Source organism: Podarcis muralis, chromosome 1 (assembly GCF_964188315.1).
Source record: "Podarcis muralis chromosome 1, rPodMur119.hap1.1, whole genome shotgun sequence".
NCBI classification, from domain to species: domain Eukaryota; kingdom Metazoa; phylum Chordata; class Lepidosauria; order Squamata; family Lacertidae; genus Podarcis; species Podarcis muralis.
In genome coordinates this window covers 117,486,190-117,505,654 of record NC_135655.1, presented here as the reverse complement: position 1 = coordinate 117,505,654, position 19,465 = coordinate 117,486,190, and the positions used below count along the sequence as shown (strand labels likewise).

Sequence of the window (19,465 nt, the reverse complement as noted above, 5' to 3'; positions counted from 1 at the left end):
TATGCAAGGCACCGTCCAACTGTCTTAGGGACTGCACTCCAGCTTTGTGTCGGGTTTACTTCTTAGACTTTTCTTCTTCTGAAGACATCCCACAAGGCAGCAGAGGTTTCAGATCAGAGTTCTTCTTCTCCTAGATGGGCTACCTTCCCAGGTTGACAAGCCCCTTCTCCCTCTACAGCACGTGCAGAAACCACCTTCTTGACCATTGGACCCACCGTTGGTCTTGTCCACTCAATCCGCCAGAGCTTGTCTTCATGTGCAGGGCAAGTCCCTAACTCACTGACGGTTTGAGACCCATTGGCTGCCCTCACCTGGTTTAGCCATCCAGTGGAAGCCATTCCAGGGTGTGGCTGCTGTCGCATGCAGACAGCTTCCAGGACAGCGGTTCTCAACCTGTGGGTCCCCAGATGTTGTTGGACTACAACTCCCATCATCCCTGAGCTCTGGCCTTGCTAGCTAGGGGTGATGGGAGTTGTAGTTCCACAACATCTGGGGACCCACAGGTTGAGAAAGGCTGTTCTAGGAGCCACAGGTGTTAGCTGAATGCAGGGTTGGGGACCAAAGATGCGAAACTACCCCAGAAGGTGTATGGTGTGTCCCCCACCAGTGGTACTACCCCTCCTGTAACACCCCATATAGCCTGGCTAAGTTGAAAACCGCACAATTGCACTCATTTCACACGCTAGCAAGGTTATGCTTAAAATTCTACAAGGAAGGCTCAAGCAGTATGTGGATCGAGAACTCCCAGAAGTGCAAGCTGGATTTAGAAGAGGCAGAGGAACCAGAGACCAAATTGCAAACATGCGCTGGATTATGGAGAAAGCTAGAGAGTTCCAGAAAGACATCTACTTCTGCTTCATTGACTATGCAAAAGCCTTTGACTGTGTCGACCACAGCAAACTATGGCAAGTTCTTAAAGAAATGGGAGTGCCTGATCACCTCATCTGTCTCCTGAGAAATCTCTATGTGGGACAAGAAGCTACAGTTAGAACTGGATATGGAACAACTGATTGGTTCAAAATTGGGAAAGGAGTACGACAAGGCTGTATTTTGTCTCCCTGCTTATTTAATTTATATGCAGAATACATCATGCGAAAGGCTGGGCTGGATGAATCCCAAGCTGGAATTAAGATTGCCGGAAGAAATATCAACAACCTCAGATATGCAGATGACACAACCTTGATGGCAGAAAGTGAGGAGGAATTAAAGAACCTTTTAATGAGGGTGAAAGAGGAGAGCGCAAAATATGGTCTGAAGCTCAACATCAAAAAACCCGAAGATCATGGCCACTGGTCCCATCACCTCCTGGCAAATAGAAGGGGAAGAAATGGAGGCAGTGAGAGATTTTACTTTCTTGGGCGCCATGATCACTGCAGATGGTGACAGCAGCCACGAAATTAAAAGACGCCTGCTTCTTGGGAGAAGGGCAATGACAGGCCTAGACAGCATCTTGAGAAGTAGAGATGTCACCTTGCCAACAAAGGTCCGTATAGTTAAAGCCATGGTCTTCCCAGTAGTGATGTATGGAAGTGAGAGCTGGACCATAAAGAAGGCTGATCGCCGAAGAATTGATGCTTTTGAATTATGGTGCTGGAGAAGACTCTTGAGAGTCCCATGGACGGCAAGAAGATCAAATGCATCCATTCTTAAGGAAATCAGACCTGAGTGCTCACTGGAAGGACAGATCATGAAGCTGAGGCTCCAGTACTTTGGCCACCTCATGAGAAGAGAAGACTCCCTGGAGAAGACACTGATGCTGGGAAAGATGGAGGGCACAAGGAGAAGGGGGCGACAGAGGACGAGATGGTTGGACAGCGTTTTTGAGGTTACTAGCATGAGTTTGACCAAACTGCGGGAGGTAGTGGAGGACAGAGGTGCCTGGCGTGCTCTGGTCCATGGGGTCACGAAGAGTCGGACACGACTAAACGACTAAACAACAACAACAACAAAGTTGAAAACAGGGTGGCCCACTTTCTCCCAGCACAAAACCACCATTGAATACACCCTATTGGTTTCACACACTGATTTGTCTCTGCTCTCCCCAATGAATCCTGGGGGTTGTAATTTGGTCAAGGTGCTGAAAATTCTGTTTGGGGGGCGGTCCCCATCTTCCCCTTCGAAAACTACCATGCCCAAGGGAAGGGAAGGGCCTTTAAGTCTAGTTTAAGTCTGATGCAGACATGACTGCTGAATACCTGTTTACTCTTATGAACTTGTCACTTTTGGTTGTGATCAATACATGCTATTAAGCCCAAGAGAGCCATTTTAAAATTGAATACAGATTCTAGGCCATCTACAGCAAATTACAGAAAAGGAAATTTTTGCACATGGGAGAGAACTACAAAGATCAATATTCAGTTAGTGAACAGTTCTGTAAATGGATGCCAAATTACTCCGAACTTCTCTGAGTTATCCCTCTTATAGTACATAATTTGTTCTTCGTTGGATGACTCTATAAGGTCTTCAGTTCCCAAATACAGGTGGAGATTAGGCTCCCCAGACATCCTTTTATTGCACATTTACCATGATTTGTGCTCACGATGCTGTTACTTGTGATTCCACTTCCAATACAAGCATTTTGAGGTGGCCAACCTTTTTCATTTCCAGTCAGTGGATATCCTCCTGAAATCCCATAACTTTCCTGCTTTTGTTGTGCTAAAGTGCCTCGGGGCAGCAATAACGTGGTTGCGTTGGAGGAGTACAGGCGATTTATGCAGTGGTTATGTTCCAGGCCCCTGTGTGCATAAGTGAAGTTGTGTAAAGTGGGGAGCACCCTTTTACACCCAAAATGTAAAATGTATGTAAAAAATATCCACAACTGACATTGAAGCTCTGGGACTGGCAGGAGGCTGGGGGGTAAGTGGAAAAGCAACTCCTCCTGCTGCTGCTGCACTTGAAATTGAAATTGAAATACTTTATTGTCACTTGTACAACTTGTATACAGTGAGATTACACGAGCACCTCCCACTCAGCTCTCTTCGTCTTAATTCCCCTCATTTACTGACACAAACCCACCAAACCAGAAAGTCAGTTGCCCTGTTGTTATCTTTTCATTCAGCAGCCTAACAGCCCACGGATAGAAGCTGTTTTTTACCCTGTTGGTGCAACTAATCATGCTTCTGTATCTTCTGCCCGAGGGCAGGAGATCAAGAAAGTGCCGGCCAGGGTGTGAATCATCCCTGAGAATTTTCCTCACTCTTCTGAGGCAACGTTCTTCCGCTATGTCATCCAGCGGATTCATAGGACAGCCCATAATATCTTGTGCTGTATTCACCACCCTCTGTAGGCATTTCCTATCAGTTCATGTCAAACCAGTGTACCACACCGTGATGCAGTATGAAAGGACACTTTCTGTTGTGGACCAGTAGAAGGAGATCATCAAATGTTGATTGACATCGTCCTTTCACAATACTCTGAGGAGATGGAGTCTCTGTTGGGCCTTCTTAACCACCTGGGTTGTATTGATTTTCCAAGTAAGGTCTTCACTGAGATAAACTCCTAGGAATTTAAAGGAAGAGACTCTCTCCACACAGCCCTGCAGATCAGCTGTTAGGTGGGGAGAATGAGCAGCCACAATGAGCCTCCAGGTTGCTTCAGGGTTCCCTCACTGATGTCCTCTTCGGGCTCCAAGAAGAGTGTACTCGCAAGACATGAGCTCTCTCCTGCCATTTCCGGGTTTGAATGGAATGATTTCCTGGCACCATGCGTATACAGTGGTACCTCGGGTTAAGAACTTAATTCGTTCTGGAGGTCCGTTCTTAACCTGAAACTTTTCTTAACCTAAGGTACCACTTTAGCTAATGGGGCCTCACACTGCCACCGCGCCACTGCCACACAATTTCTGTTCTCATCCTGAAGCAAAGTTCTTAACCCGAGGTACTTTTTCTGGGTTAGCGGAGTCTGTAACCTGAAGCGTCTGTAACCCGAGGTACCACTGTACACGGAGTCTGTAACCTGAAGCGTCTGTAACCCGAGGTACCACTGTACACGGTTGTGCATGAGTCGATCGCACATGAATGGGGGAGTGCCTATATTGCAGATCAAACTGAAGCAGAATAAATCCATCACTAATCACTATGATTGTGTCAATAAAAGGTTGCAGTATACATCTGCAATAAGATACCAGTCTGGAGGGACCCATCGAGATTTCCACAGCTGCAATATAATGTAAAAAGGGAGCAGGTGGCGCTGTGGTCTAAACCACTGAGCCTCTTGGACTTGCTGATCGGAAGGTCGGCGGTTCAAATCCGCATGACAGAGTGAGCTCTGTCCCAGCTCCTGCCAACCTAGCAGTTCGAAAACACACCAGTGCAAGTAGATAAATAGACACCGCTGTGGCGGGAAGGTAAACAGCGTTTCCATGCACTCTGGTTTCTGTCACAGTGTTCTGTTGTACCAGAAGCAGTTTAGTCATGCTGGCCACATGACCTAGAAAGCTGTCTGTGTACAAACTCCAGCTCCATTGGCCTGAAAAGCGAGATGAGTGCCGCAACCCCATAGTCGACTTTGACTGGACTTAACCGTCCAGGGGTCCTTTACCTTTACACACACACACACACACACACACACACACACACACACACAAACAAACAACATATATATGTAAAGCCCTGTTTAGGGAAGTTTTTAACATTTAATGCTGTATTGTTTTTAACACTTGATTGGAAGCCGCCCAGAGTGGCTGGGGAAACTCAACCAGATGGGCTGGGAATAAATAAATAAATAAATAAATAAATAAATAAATAAATAAATATAAATAAATAATTTATATGATGTACTTGGTGCCAAATGATCTGCCAATCACAAGTGTACTTTGATTGACATCTGTCCAAATGGCAGAGATGCGCCACCATAGAAGGTGATTGATTCTATTCAAACAGAAGCCTCAATTGATTCTGGGAATGACATCTTGGCTAGGCAATTCCAAAATGCACTGACTTTAGAATTGCCTGACTTTAGAATTGTCACCCATTAGTGGGGGGAATTGTGTAAATCTATTGACCTTGATTGCTCTCTCTGGCATTGTATTGAAAGGGCAATAAGGATCAGTTTTCAAAAAGGAATGCTGTTGTGCCAATATTTGGAATGCATTTTATCATTACAGGTGTTTCTGCACAGCTTACCAGCACGAGGCTGAGGAGAAACACATCAGTTGGAACCCCATTTTGGATGGCTCCTGAGGTGAGCATTGGTTTGCTTATCGTGTGTACGCTTACTTCTATTAAATAGCTGCTTTGAACTGGTGTGTTTTTTTAACTGCTAATTTCGTTGTCTTGTTATTTGTTGTTTTTGGTGTGTGTGTTTTTGACAATCAAGTAGTACATAAAAGGTAAAGGTAAAGGTACCCCTGCCCGTATGGGCCAGTCTTGACAGACTCTAGGGTTGTGCGCCCATCTCACTCAAGAGGCCGGGGGCCAGCGCTGTCCGGAGACACTTCTGGGTCACGTGGCCAGCGTGACAAAGCTGCATCTGGCGAGCCAGCGCAGCACACGGAATGCCGTTTACCTTCCCGCTAGTAAGCGGTCTCTATTTATCTACTTGCACCCGGGGGTGCTTTTGAACTGCTAGGTTGGCAGACGCTGGGACCGAACAACGGGAGCGCACCCCGCCACGGGGATTCGAACCGCCGACCTTTCGATCGGCAAGTCCTAGGCGCTGAGGCTTTTACCCACAGCGCCACCCGCGTCCCATCAAGTAGTACATAAGTTATATTAAATACAAAAATAAAAAGCTAGATTTAAGATTTCAGGGCTTTGAGATACATGTTATCTGAATTCTCAAACCCCCTTTATATATAGGATACGAGCCATCCATCTTTAAGAATAAGCCGAGTAAGAAGATTGGGATTTAGCTGAGGTGACCGAAGTTATGTGCCAAAAACAGGGCAGCAAAGTTTGAACCCACATCTATGGTGAATGGCAGTTTCCCACTGAATCTGCTTTACATGCAACCTGATTCTATATAGCAGGTCATCAAAGGAATTTGTTAAATGCTACAGTTTCTCTAATCTGGCAACACTCCCTCCAACAGTAAACTCATATGGTGAGTGTCATGAATGTGTCAGTGTCATGGCAATAGAATCAGGACCCCCCCCCCTTCTTTAGGGGAGGAGGCCCGGAATTCAGATTAGGAGGGAAAAAACTGCAGCAGAAGTCCCTGGTCCAGAGTGTTCTGTTGTTCCAGTACATCTCTAGCCTTAGGAAGTCACATTGTAGAGCCAGTGTGGTGTAGTGGTTAAGAGCAGTGGACTCGTAATCTGGTGAACCGGGTTCGATTCCCCGCTCCTCCACATGCAGCTGCTGGATGACCTTGGGCCAGTCACACTTCTCTGAAGTCTCTCAGCCTCACTCAACTCACAGAGTGTTTGTTGTGGGGGAGGAAGGGAAAGGAGAATGTTAGCTGCTTTGAGACTCCTTAAAAGGTAAAGAGACCCCTGACCATTAGGTCCAGTTGTGGCCGACTCTGGAGTTGCGGTGCTCATCTCGCTTTATTGGCCAAGGGATCCAGCTTCCGGGTCATGTGGCCAGCATGACTAAGCTGCTTTTGGCAAACCAGAGCAGCGCACGGAAAAGCCGTTTACCTTCCTGCCAGAGCTGTACCTATTTATCTACTTCCACTTTGACATGCTTTTGAACTGCTAGGTTGGCAGGAGCAGGGACCGAGCAACGGGAGCTCACCCCGTCATGGGGATTCGAACCGCCGCCCTTCTGATCGGCAAGTCCTAGGCGCCAACCGACTCCTTAGAGTAGTGATAAAGCGGGATATCAAATCCAAACTCTTTTTCTTCCTCTGACTCTTAAGACTCAGAGCCTAAGGAGAGCCACATTTTTACCTCCTCCATTGGGTTAATGGCTGCTAAAGTAGACTTGTCCCCTTTAAATCAAAAGGTTCCTCTCATGCAAGGTAGAGCTAGCAACTGAAATGATGCAGAAACCCCTATTTAAGGGTCACTCGGAGGGTGACTGCTGCTGAAACAACATTTGAGCATTGCTCTTGCGGAGCCATACATGGAGCTGTCCAGGGTGCCACTGAAGCCTTGCCTCCATCCTGCTGAGCCTGTCACTCAACAGAGAACAAAGTGGGCTATTCTGTAAGAGGAGGGTGGTGAGAGATGCACCTGGTCCCTTTAAAACATTTAGACCCAGAATAAATGTGACACCAGAGCCTATGAAATGTTCAACACAAGTAGCACCTCTTTTAAAACACCACACAAACAACCTCTGCCTGGTCAGTCATCCTACATGCGCTGCACACTTCTTTGAATTTTCCAGTGCACTTCTCGGCTCAAAAACATGTATTAAAATGAATATTTTGGGTGGCAATGCATGCAATAATGAGCACCTTAGGGGGAAATGCATAGGGAATTGATATTTTTGGGAAAACATACAGAAATGAATATGAAATGTGTACTATTGTGAATGCAAAGTGTTTTTTTTTTTTTTTTGGAGTTTCGTTAAAAAGAAAAAAAAGTTCCAGCAAAATTGGATGGAATCAATATGTCAAGAGGGAAAAGGACCAGAGATGGACTGATCCCCCTGTACTTGTTTGAAACAAGGACCTATTTACATATAACACCAGTCCTGAAAGACCTTCATTGGCTTCCAGTACGTTTCTGAGCACAATTCAATGTTGGTGCTGACCTTTACAGCCCTAAATGGTCTCGGCCCAGTATACGTGAAGGAGCGTTGCCACCTCCATCGTTCAGCCCGGACAGTGAGGTCCAGCTCAGAGGGCCTTCTAGCGGTTCCCTCACTGCGAGAAGCAAGGTTACCAGGATCCAGGCAGAGGGCCTTCTTGGTATTGGCGCCCGCCCTGTGGAACACCCTCCCATCAGATGTCAAGGAAATAAACAACTACCTGACTTTCAGAAGACATCTGAAGGCAGCCCTGTTTAGGGAAGTTTTTAATGTTTTATGTTTTATCGTGTTTTTCATATTCTGTTGGGAGCTGCCAGTGGCTGGGGAAACCCAGCCAGATGGGCAGTGTGTATATAATTTATTTATTATTTATTATTTATTTATTTATTTATTTATTTATTTATTTATTTATTTACTCGTTAGTGCTCTGCCGATGTGCACAGGGGTCAAGAATGCCACCTCTTTGTGAAACGCTCATTGCCTGTACACAAGAAGCAATAAATGAGTGAGCAGCAAATATCCGAATGCATTTTAATACAGCTTTTTATTTTTAAATGGCATGGATTAAAAAATAAGGCGGATCTTTCGGGATTTCAAAAATAGCGTTCTTACTGAAAAACAATGTAATCTTCAATGGCATTCTAGAAATGTCCTGTTGAACAAGTCTTCCCAGCTAGAAGCTCCGGCTGCTGCTTCAAAGCAAAACTTCTTATCTAATCAAAACATATTTCTTTTGATGGATCTATTTAAATGATAACTTTCAATATCCATCTTACGTTCAAAATGATGCTGCAACTGTAATGTGCTGGGCAGCTTTAATTAAAAGGCTTTAAATACCTTTCAATGAAGAAACCAAATGCCTAGCAAAAATGACAGGATTCTACGTACAGTAATTGAAAACAGCAAGCTCGGTTTTATAATTCATTGGAAATAAACATCATGCCCAATGCATACAAACAGTCTAAAAAAGGGACTTGCTTGCCTTTTCCCTTTTCTCCCCTCCAGCATCTCCTATTTGCTGTTCAGTGGCACGCATCACAGGGCTCAAGGTCAGTCGCAGCTTAATAGCTTGAGGTTTCTTTACTTCCTATTTCGCTAACATTAGCTTCCCTGATCTGGTCGGACGTTTTGTTCTCTGCCCGAGTACCATTTAAATAAGAGGGAGAGTTTATGTCGGCCAAATTCTAGGGGAAAGATGCACATTTAGACAAATAAAGTACAAAATCCATTTGATTTTTTGATGCCTCAAAGGCATCTGAAAGTCATTGCGCACATGCAGATTGTTTGAATGGGTGAAAGAAGAATAATAACAAGAAGAAGAAGAAGAAGAAGAAGAAGAAGAAGAAGAAGAAGAAGAAGAAGAAGAAGAAGAAGAGGAGTAGTTTGGATTTGATATCCCGCTTTATCACTCCCTGAAGGAGTCTCAAAGCGGCTAACATTCTCCTTTCCCTTCCTTCCCCACAACAAACACTCTGTGAGGTGAGTGGGGCTGAGAGACTTCAAAGAAGTGTGACTGGCCCAAGGTCACCCAGCAGCTGCATGTGGAGGAGCGGAGACGCGAACCCAGTTCACCAGATTACGAGTCTACCGCTCTTAACCACTACACCACACTGGCAGTATCTTAACAATGAGATGAACAGTTTCTCTGCATTAAGGAAAGATTGTATACATGCCCCATTTATAACACAGAAGGCAAATTTAATGCTCATTAGGCAGTGTCTCGCTTAACTATAATTTTGCAGATTCACTCCTCTCCCAGTTTGCTGGTACTTTTGCAGAACGGAGTCATGTTTGGTTTGGGAAGGGGTTGCCATTGCTTCAGATAAACCGTTATTTGTATAAGAGCCCCTGAGAGAAAGGGGAGATGACTCGCATACCCCCCAACATTTCTCCGATGAAAATAGGGACGTCCCATTCCATAATGATAATTTTACTATTTATACCCCACACATCTTATTGGGTTGCTCCAGAACTCTGGGCAGCTTCCAAAATATGTGAAAACATAATAAAACATCAAACATAAAAAACCCTTTCCCTATAAAGGACTGCCTTCAGACGGCTTGGGGGTTGAATAAGTCCATACCCTCCAACTTTTCTCCAATGAAAAGAGGGACGTCCTAAGGAAAAGCGGGTGGCGCTGTGGGATGTGGGTGGCACTGTGGGTTAAGCCACAGAGCCTAGGACTTGCCGATCAGAAGGTTGGCGGTTCGAATCCCCACGACGGGGTGATCTCCCGCTCCCATTGTTTGGTCCCTGCTCCTGCCAACCTAGCAGTTCGAAAGCATGTCAAAGTGCAAGTAGATAAATAGGTACCGCTCCGGTGGGAAGGTAAATGGCGTTTCCGTGTGCTGCTCTGGTTCGCCAGAAGTGGCTTAGTCATGCTGGCCACATGACCCAGAAACTGTATGGCGGCTCCCTCGGCCAATAAAGCAAGATGAGCGCCGCAACCCCAGAGTCGTCTGTGACTGGACCTAACGGTCAGGGGTCCCTTTACCTTTACCTTTACGGAAAAGCAGGACATTCCAGGATAAAATCAGAAACCAGGACAGCTTCTCTAAACAAGGAACGGCCCTGGAAAATGGGGACACTTGGAGGGTCTGAACTCATTCTTCTTTCTTCTTTGGCGATTACTCGTAGCCGAGTAAGATTGTCTTCCATAAACACGGTTTTAACAATGAGTCCGTAAGTGACTGTGGAGGCCAATTCTGGATCCACACATCCTTCCACAGTGGTGACATAGGTTTCCGGGTGGGAGTTGATCACGGTGTGGATTTGCCAAGCATGGCTTTCTCTTAGCACATTTCTCCCTTGCATTCTGAGTTTGAGCGTCTTCAAAGCCCACAACACCTTTGGTTAAGGATGTTCTCCAACTGGAGCGCTCACAGGCCAGTGTTTCCCAGTTGTCGGTGTTTATACTACATTTTTGTTAGATTTGCCTTGAGACAGTCTTTAAACCTTTTTTGTTGACCACCAGCATTACGCTTTCCATTTTTAAGTTCGGAATAGAGTAGTTGCTTTGGAAGATGATAATCAGGCATCCAAACAACATGGCCAGTCCAACCAAGTTGATGTTGAAGAATCATTGCTTCAACACTGGTGATCTTTGCTTCTTCCAGTACACTGATATTAGTTCGCCTGTCTTCCCAAGTGTGAAGATATTTAGGATGAATTCATAAACAGACACTGAGGCGGCGATTTGCCCTTGCCTTTCTAATCAAGCACAGCTTCTCTTCAAATGCTGTTTACTGAGTAAACAGCAGGTAATGAGGTATTGTGATCCCCCAAAAGATTAAGAGCCAATCTTGTTGTGTGCTAAATAGAATCTAAACAAACTAATCAAAGGAGGGAAGAATGCCACATATGTAGAAGGGTGCTGGCACCAGCAATGTGTGCAGCATTGGGGGTGGGAATCAATGGCTCGGTCCCCCTTCCCCCTTCTCCCTAGGAGTGTTCACGTCTTGCATTCAATGAGCGCACAATCTGAGTACGCAAACCATCACGTTGTACACTTGCGCAGGTATTCACATGTAATATGTTCAACAGCTTCGGCTGGTGGCCCAGCTACGCCTCTATCTGGACAGCGATAGCCTAACTACTGTTGTCTATGCTCTGGTAACCTCAAGGTTAGATTACTGCAATGGGTTATACGTAGGGCTGCCTCTGAAGACGGTTCAGAAACTTCAGCTAGTGCAGAATTCAGCGGCCAGGTTGCTCACCGGAGCAAAACGGTTTGAGCATATTACACTGATCCTGGTCTGACTGCACTGGCTACCAATTAGATTCCGGGCCCAATTCAAAGTGCTGGTTTTGACCTATAAAGTCTTAAATGGCTCAGGACCACAATACCTCAAGGACCACCTCTTTCCATATGAACCTACCCGGACCCTGAGATCATCTTCTGAGGCCCTCCTTCATGTGCCTCCTCCCTGAGAGGTCCGGAGGGTGGCAACACGAGAACAGGGCCTTCTCTGCAGTGGCTCCCCATCTGTGGAATGCTCTCCCCAGGGACGTTCACCTGGTGCCTTCACTATACACCTTTAGGCGCCAGGCAAAAACGTTCCTTTTCAACCAGGCCTTTGCCTGACTTGATCTTCATCGTATACCCTTTTTTTAAAATTCTGGCTCTTTTGGGTTTGTTTGCTTTTTAATTGGGTTGTTGGTTTTGTTTTGATTTTATGTATTTGATATTTTATGTGAACCGCCCTGAAACCTTCAGGTATAGGGCAATATAGAAATTAATTAATTAATTAATTAAACAAATAAATAAAAGTGTGCCGTCTGTGTGTCTGTGTACACAATATCCGAGTTTTAAAAAATCAACTAATGTACACTCTTTCACACAAATACTTATGCATGGGGAGAGGCAGCTTGTACCTGTGTTCAGTGTCTGAAGGGGGACATTGTCTAATTCTGATCTTCATAGCTCACTTTTTGGTGTGAATTGCTTGAAGCGGATAGCTCTGGAGAGCTCAGTTGGTTAGAGCAGGGGTCAGCAAACTTTTTCAGCTGGGGGCCCTCAGACCTTGTGGGGGGCCAGACTGTATTTTGAAAAAAATAATAATGAACGAATTCCTATGCCCCACAAATAACCCAGAGGTGCATTTTAAATAAAAGCACACATTCTACTCATGTAAAAACATGCTGATTCCCAGACCGTTCTCAGGCCGGATTGAGAAGGCGATTGGGCCGGATCTGGCCCCTGGGCCTTAGTTTGCCTACCCATGGGTTAGAGCATGGTGCTGATAACCCCTAGGTTGCAGGCTTTTAGACTAAATGATCCCCAGGGTCCCTTCCAATTCTACATGATTCTACTTCATTAACAAAGTACTACGGATCCTTTGATTAACTATAGATAAAACTGTCTGGTTTCTTTTCGGGGCTGGGGATGTGTTTTAATGATTGGACAGCCTCCATAGATACTGTTTTGCTGCCTTATAACCAAGCCAATGGCTATTTTTTTATATATATTTCAAAATGGGAGGGCTTAAAATGAAAGGCAATTGATTTTGCTGTGCCTAGCAAAATTGGCTGTGACTTCCTTCTGAGTTACTGCCTCTAAGGAGTTCTTTTACATGATTTCAGTGAAGTGACATTATTGGGAACAGAAGTTTTTGGAAAGAGGATGAAGAAATTTCAAAAGCTTGAAATGTGTTAAGCTTCCTGCCATAGTGTTGCCCCCTCGCATTTTGACAGTCTCTGTTAATAGTAAATGCCAGGATATGACGGGGTTTTATTCAAGATGTAAATGCTGAGTCATCATTCTGGGAGAATGCCTCACAATCAAATAAATTATATATATTTAAAAATAAAAACTATACATGTCATTTCCTCCTTTAAATTTTGCCCAGGCATAACTCATAATGGCAAACATTAACCATTTTGTGCGCAGTTTTACTTCACCATATCTTCTTCAGCCTGTTCTCTAATGCTTTTGAGTTATTCTCTCTATGCAACTCATTGCTCTCTCTAAACAGTTCATAAATTTCCATAGCATATGGCAGTGGATGAAAATTTGGGGAACCTAGGAAGAAGAAAGATTTACGAAATAGGACTTCTCATATTTATTACATGGGTTCTGTGGCACACTGGAAGAAAATTCCAGAATCTGTATTTTCACAATTCTATATTCGGCCAAGCAAAATGTTACCAAAAAGTGTGCAACGTGTCTCCATAATTCTTCATCAGGTAAGAAGGGAAAGAAAATGGAGATGGCGGCAAGGGGGAGCTGGTTGATGCTGGAATTGTTAGAATTCCTGATCTATGATTGCAGTCATGGGATTGTTGTCTTTCACATGACGGTATATGTTTTGACTCCACAGAGTGGGAAGTGACGGAGACAGGATGTTTGTGTTACTGTGTTCCATGAAGTGGACTATTGTCCTTTGTTCTTTTTCTCTTTGCTGTCTGATGCTAGAGAGAAAGAGAGGGAGGAAGCCATGTTGCAGTGCTCCGTGTGTGTGTGTATATGTAAATAAAGTAGATTAGCCAAAATGCTGAGTTGCTGAGGTCTGTCACGCAAGATGCTAAGACTCTGCTGATCCCTAAGTGTGCTGGTGTCGGTTGGCATCGGTCGCTGTGATGTTCGGACTGAAGAAAGCTTATGAAGCCCTCGAACGATTGACTAGGACTGAGGGAACATGCCAGTCGGGCATGTGTCTCTACCAGGGTCCTACTCGTGTATAGGCTGATCTCCTGACAGGAATCATGAGGGGAGTCTGCTTTTAATCGTGATTTTAGGAGGGCTTGTGAGAACCAGTAGCAGACATATCCCATCTTCCTCACCATTGGTCATGCTGCCTGGAACTGGTGGCTGGGTGCTTTACAGATTCTTAGGTGCACTTAGAACTGCTGGGGTGGAAGGAGAAGCATATGGTTTAGGACAGGTGAGTTTCTCTATTTCTCATCTTTAGTTCAATTATCTACATTTCTGCATCAGTTTCTGATTTCCTTTTAAAATTCCTCATGAAAATTCCTCAACGTTTTAGTAAAATTTTCTCTTGATCACACACACAGTTTCCCCTAGGATACACATTCTTGCCAGCAGTTTCTCCTAATAGTACTGTTTTCACTAATGCAGGCTTTAAAATGCACACTTTAGTATATCAGTTATTGTACACATTGGATGGTATTATACTGAGCTTTACTCCGAGTAGACCCATTAAAATCATTGGACATGACTATGGTAGAGTCATTAATTTCCATGAATCTACTCTAAGTAAAACTTAGCTGCACACTGCCCATCACTTGGCTGAACAACTGCGTTGCAAAATTCTGTGTGAATGTCAAAGGATGGCTGTACTGTATTTCAAGCCACATATTTTCTGGGAAAGGGCAGACTAGATGAGTTTGCTTTTAAATGAAAGCTGGATCATTTCCCCCCTCCCCCACCATCCCTGCATACCGTGTCCATTTCTAAAAACATAAAATATGGCTGTTATTTCCCAGCTCTGTATACTTCCATAGATGAAACATGCCTTATTTTAAGCTTTTTCTTGAACTGGAAGAAGAGTGACCTTTTCAAGCTGTAGGCCGGTCCACCGTCCCTCAGACCATGTGGTGGGCCAGACTATATTTTGAAAGGAAAAAAAATGAACAAATTCCTATGCCCCACATATAACCCAGAGATGCATTTTAAATAAAAGCACACATTCTACTCATGTAAAAACACCAGGCAGGCCCCACAAATAACCTAGAGGTGCATTTTAAATAAAAGCAAACATTCTACTCATGTAAATTCCTGGACCGTCCACGGGCCGGATTGAGAAGGCGATTGGGCCGCATCTGGCCCCTGGGCCTTAGGTTGCCTATCCCTGAGCTGTATGTTGAGTTACCCTGGAGCAGGCTGTCCTCTTAAGCAAGCCTCGTGTTTGTGCCTAATTTTTCCTGCTTAGAAAAGAGCAGCAATATATATCCATGCCTATTATCCTTGCATTTTTTCATAGCTCCTGTGTATTTGAATACAGAGCATTTTATGTATATTCAAATAATTGTATGGCAAATGGAAAGCAAGAGAGTGATTGGATTGAGAGACAAATGAGGATAATTTATTTTAGCTCAGATACACCCGCCATTTAAACGCCATTCATTCCTATTGCCAGTCTGCTGACTGAAAGAGCATTGCTCCAGCTCTTAAAATATAAAATGCGATGTAAACCACTCTGTCTTAAATCAGTCAATCCCCCACTACCATCATTCAACACACACAAACATACTTGCTGTCATGATCCATGCAAGTTAGAAATATGAAGATAGTCTCCCCAGCACAGACTCCCTATAAGAAGAAGAAGAAGAGGAGTTTGGATTTGATATCTCACTTTATCACTACCCGAAGGTGTCTCAAAGCGGCTAACATTCTCCTTTCCCTTCCTCCCCCACAACAAACACTCTGTGAGGTGAGTGGGGCTGAGAGACTTCAAAGAAGTGTGACTGGCCCAAGGTCACCCAGCAGCTGCAGGTGGAGGAGCGTGGAAGCGAACCCGGTTCACCAGATTACGAGTCTACCGCTCTTAACCACTACACCACACTGGCTCTCTATAGAACATACAAAACCGAGTTGCATGCATGTATAATATGTATAGCATCTTGCCTTGGTGCTGTAAATTAAAACGTGTCGTAACATTACAAAAATCAGACGGTGCATTTTGTTTGCTTTGCCAGCTCTTTTGCTCTCCTTGGAGCAAGGGTAACTAGATTGTGCCACATTCAGGGTTTTGAATGTGTGTACACTGATCCATTTTTCAGAATAATGCGGGCATACCTCATAAGCTGTTCAGCTAGTAACACCACCAGCTTTTCCCCCAGGAGGCTCAGACCTTTTAAACTCCAGCTTCTTCCCAGCTTGGTGGGTCAGCGGTGCTAATTGTCCAGTTCAGGTCTCCAGCTAGTCTCGCGCCACAGCCATAATCACGCCGTGTTATACATTGTATGCCTGCGGCTATGTTTTTTTGGATGCATGTGTTGTGTATTCTGAGGAGAGAGGAGGAGGAGGCGGCGGGTGGATAGTTTTGCGGTGTAGAATCCAGTAATACTTTTTAAAGGAGTCGCTGAGCAATCCTGTATTCTCTGTGCTTCCTTGTTGTTTTTTGAATCATACAAAACATACAGATCCTCTTGAACCATGTGTCTACATTTTGCTGGTTTCTCATAGTTTTGTGTTAATTTAAATGCTAATTTTCTATTACATTCAGTCATCAGTCATGAAAGCCAGACATATTGTTGGAATAGGAGTAGACTAACATATGCGGGTGGCGCTGTGGTCTAAACCACTGAGCCTCTTGGGTTTGCTGATCAGAAGGTTGGTAGTTTGAATACCCGTGATGGGGTGAGTTTGGGTTGCTCTGCCCCAGCTTCTGCCAACCTAGCAGCTCGAAAGCACGCCAGTGCAAGTAGATAAATAGGTACCACCCTGGAAGGAAGGTAAACAGTGTTTCCATGCACTCTGGTTTCCGTCACAGTGTTCTGTTGCACCAGAAGCAGTTTTGTCATGCTGCCCGCATGACCCAGAAAGCTGTCTGTGGACAAACGCCTGCTGCATTGGCCTGAAAAGCGAGATGAGTGCCTCAACCCCATAGTCGCCTTTGACTGGACTTAAACGTCCAGGGGTCCTTTACCTTTTTTTTTTTTTTTTTTAGAGTAACATAGTGGCTGGGGCAACCCAGTCAGGTGAGTGGCATTTAAATATATCATCATAATCATCATCATTATCCTTATAGCTTTCCAAATAAACATATAGAATTTTTGTGGATCTGGGTTCTCTCTCTCTCTCTCTCTCTCTCTCTCTCTCTCTCTCTCTCTCTCTAATGTGGCATTGCCACATACCCAAAGTGGTATCTAAAGTGTGTGTGTGTGGGGAAATAACCTGTGTCAAAGCTGGTAGGATTCCCATGGATTCTGGGCATGAATGGGGACCCAGATGTTGTTAGAACTATGACCCCATCTTCCCTTGACTACTGGGAAAGATGGGTCTTGAGCTGACAGATGTTGGAGTTCAACAACAGCTTAGCCACATGCTCCCCATCCCTAGTCATGTTGGTTTCTGCTTTCTTTCATTTCCCTTGAAGCCCTATGACACTTATGGCTTCTACCTAGCCACAATTTGCAGCCACCTAAAACTTAACTTAATAACTTAACTTAAAAACAGAGACATCACCTTGCTGACAAAGGTCCGTATAGTTAAAGCCATGGTTTTCCCAGTAGTGATGTATAGAAGTGAGAGCTGGACCAAAAAGAAGGCTGATTGCCGAAGAATTGATGTTTTTGAATTATGGTGCTGGAGGAGACTCTTGAGAGTCCCATGGACTGCAAGAAGATCAAACCTATCCATTCTGACGGAAATCAGCCCTGAGTGCTCACTGGAAGGACAGATCGTGAAGCTGAGGCTCCAATACTTTGGCCACCTCATGAGAAGAGAAGACTCCCTGGAAAAGACCCTGATGTTGGGAAAGATGAAGGGCACAAGGAGAAGGGGACGACAGAGGACGAGATGGTTGGATAGTGTTCTCGAAGCTACCAACATGAGTTTGACCAAACTGCGGGAGGCACTGGAAGACAGGAGTTCTTGGCGTGCTTGTTAGAATTAAGCCTTATCAGAGGAATTGGCCACTCTCCAGGCACCCAGCTTAATTCCTTGTTGACCTCCCCGGTCTGCGACTCCCGGCAAGATCAGGCGAGATCTTCTATCGGCGATCCTCCTCTAACGTGAGAAGGACACACCACTCCCCCTCCTCCCTGCCATTCCCCAGGGAGGGGAAAGAGACAGACAGAAATGTATTTACATGCTTTTATTTCTGTCTTTCCAGCAGTACAGAGAAACGTGTCTGTACTCTCTTAACACCAACAGCAGAGAGAGATAGAAACTCCTCCCCTGTACTTCCAGCACAGGTCAGATGACACTCTGAGCTAACATCCGGTGCTCAGCACAGTGAATAGACTGCCCCTTTGTTCCCACGGTACAGTCACAAACATCAACATCCTGTTTGGCTTTCCAGCCATCTGGAGCTCGCTGCCGCATTGCTCCTTTTTCGTAACAGTGCTCTGGTCCATGGGGTCACGAAGAGTCGGACACAACTAAACAAACAAAAAACAAAAACTTAACCTCTGGTGTTAATACTTGGGGAGAAGTTCATTCTGTATGTATCTTCCCATTCCCTTAGAGGTAAGACAGTTGGGCCATGGTTTCATCATGGCGGCACCTTCTCCTCCAGCTTTCTCTAACCTGGTTCCCTCCAGATGTGGCTGGACCACCTCCAATGATCAGGGATGATGGAAGCTGTAGCCCAGTAACATCTGGGGGTAACAAGCTTGGGGAAGGCTGATCTATGCTATGGAATAGGTTTTCTAGCTTGGTTTCTTTGGCACTGAATTTGATGAGCTGTCCACTGAGATCTCTTTTTCTGGTCAGTCTTTACAGGAGAGAGACTGCTGGAATGATCAGGGACAAACTATTCCACCTGCCTTGTTCCACCGCCTCTGCCTTTAAAAGGAGGAGCTGCTTTTTAAGTACTTATTCTTGCTCTCTGTTAATATTTGGACTACTGCAATGCACTCTATGTGGGGCAACCTTTGAAGGTGACCCGGAAACTACAACTAATCCAGAATGCGGCAGCTAGACTGGTGACTGGGAGCGGCCGCCGAGATCACAAAACACTGGTCTTGAAAGACCTACATTGGCTCCCAGTACGTTTCCGAGCACAATTCAAAGTGTTGGTGTTGACCTTTAAAGCCCTAAACGGCCTCGGCCCAGTATACCTGAAGGAGCATCTCCACCTCCATCGTTCTACCCGGATGCTGAGGTCCAGCGCCGAAGGCCTTCTGGCAGTTCCCTCATTGCGAGAAGCAAAGCTACAGGGAACCAGGCAGAGGGCCTTCTTGGTGGTGGCCCTCCCATCAGATGTCAAAGCGATAAACAACTACCTGACATTCAGAAGACATCTTAAGGCAGCCCTGTTCAGGGAAGTTTTTAATGTGTGACATTTTAGTGTATTTTTGGTCTCTGTGGAAGCCACCCCATCATTATTATTATTATTATTATTATTATTAGGAATAAACCGTTGCCTTTTTGTCAGGAAAATGTGAATAATAATAATTTGAAATGCTGAGATTTGATCCAGATGTAAGCTGTATTGGGTTTCCATGATGGTGGGATGTAAATGTGGAAGAATAAATGAGCAAAATGCAGTAATTCCTGTAGGAAGACTACATTTCCCTTTTAGATGCCCATGCTTTCTTTCTCTCTCTGCAAATGTATGCACTAAAGAGGATAAAAAGCAGCATTGTTTTCAAAAGGAAATGTTGCCGGAGGATTTCAAAGACTGTAATTATTTTGGAAT

At 44.8% G+C, this 19,465-nt stretch overlaps 1 protein-coding gene across 1 annotated transcript in view; it reads left to right on the top strand.

Annotated features, from left to right (window-relative positions):
• The window catches only part of MYO3B (myosin IIIB), a 252,794-nt gene that overhangs the window by 17,910 nt on the left and 215,419 nt on the right, over positions 1–19,465 (top strand). Inside the window, exon 5 of the mRNA XM_077917134.1 lies at positions 5,105–5,181. Within this exon, the coding sequence (XP_077773260.1) occupies positions 5,105–5,181 (77 nt within the window). The remainder of the gene's footprint in view (positions 1–5,104; positions 5,182–19,465) is intronic.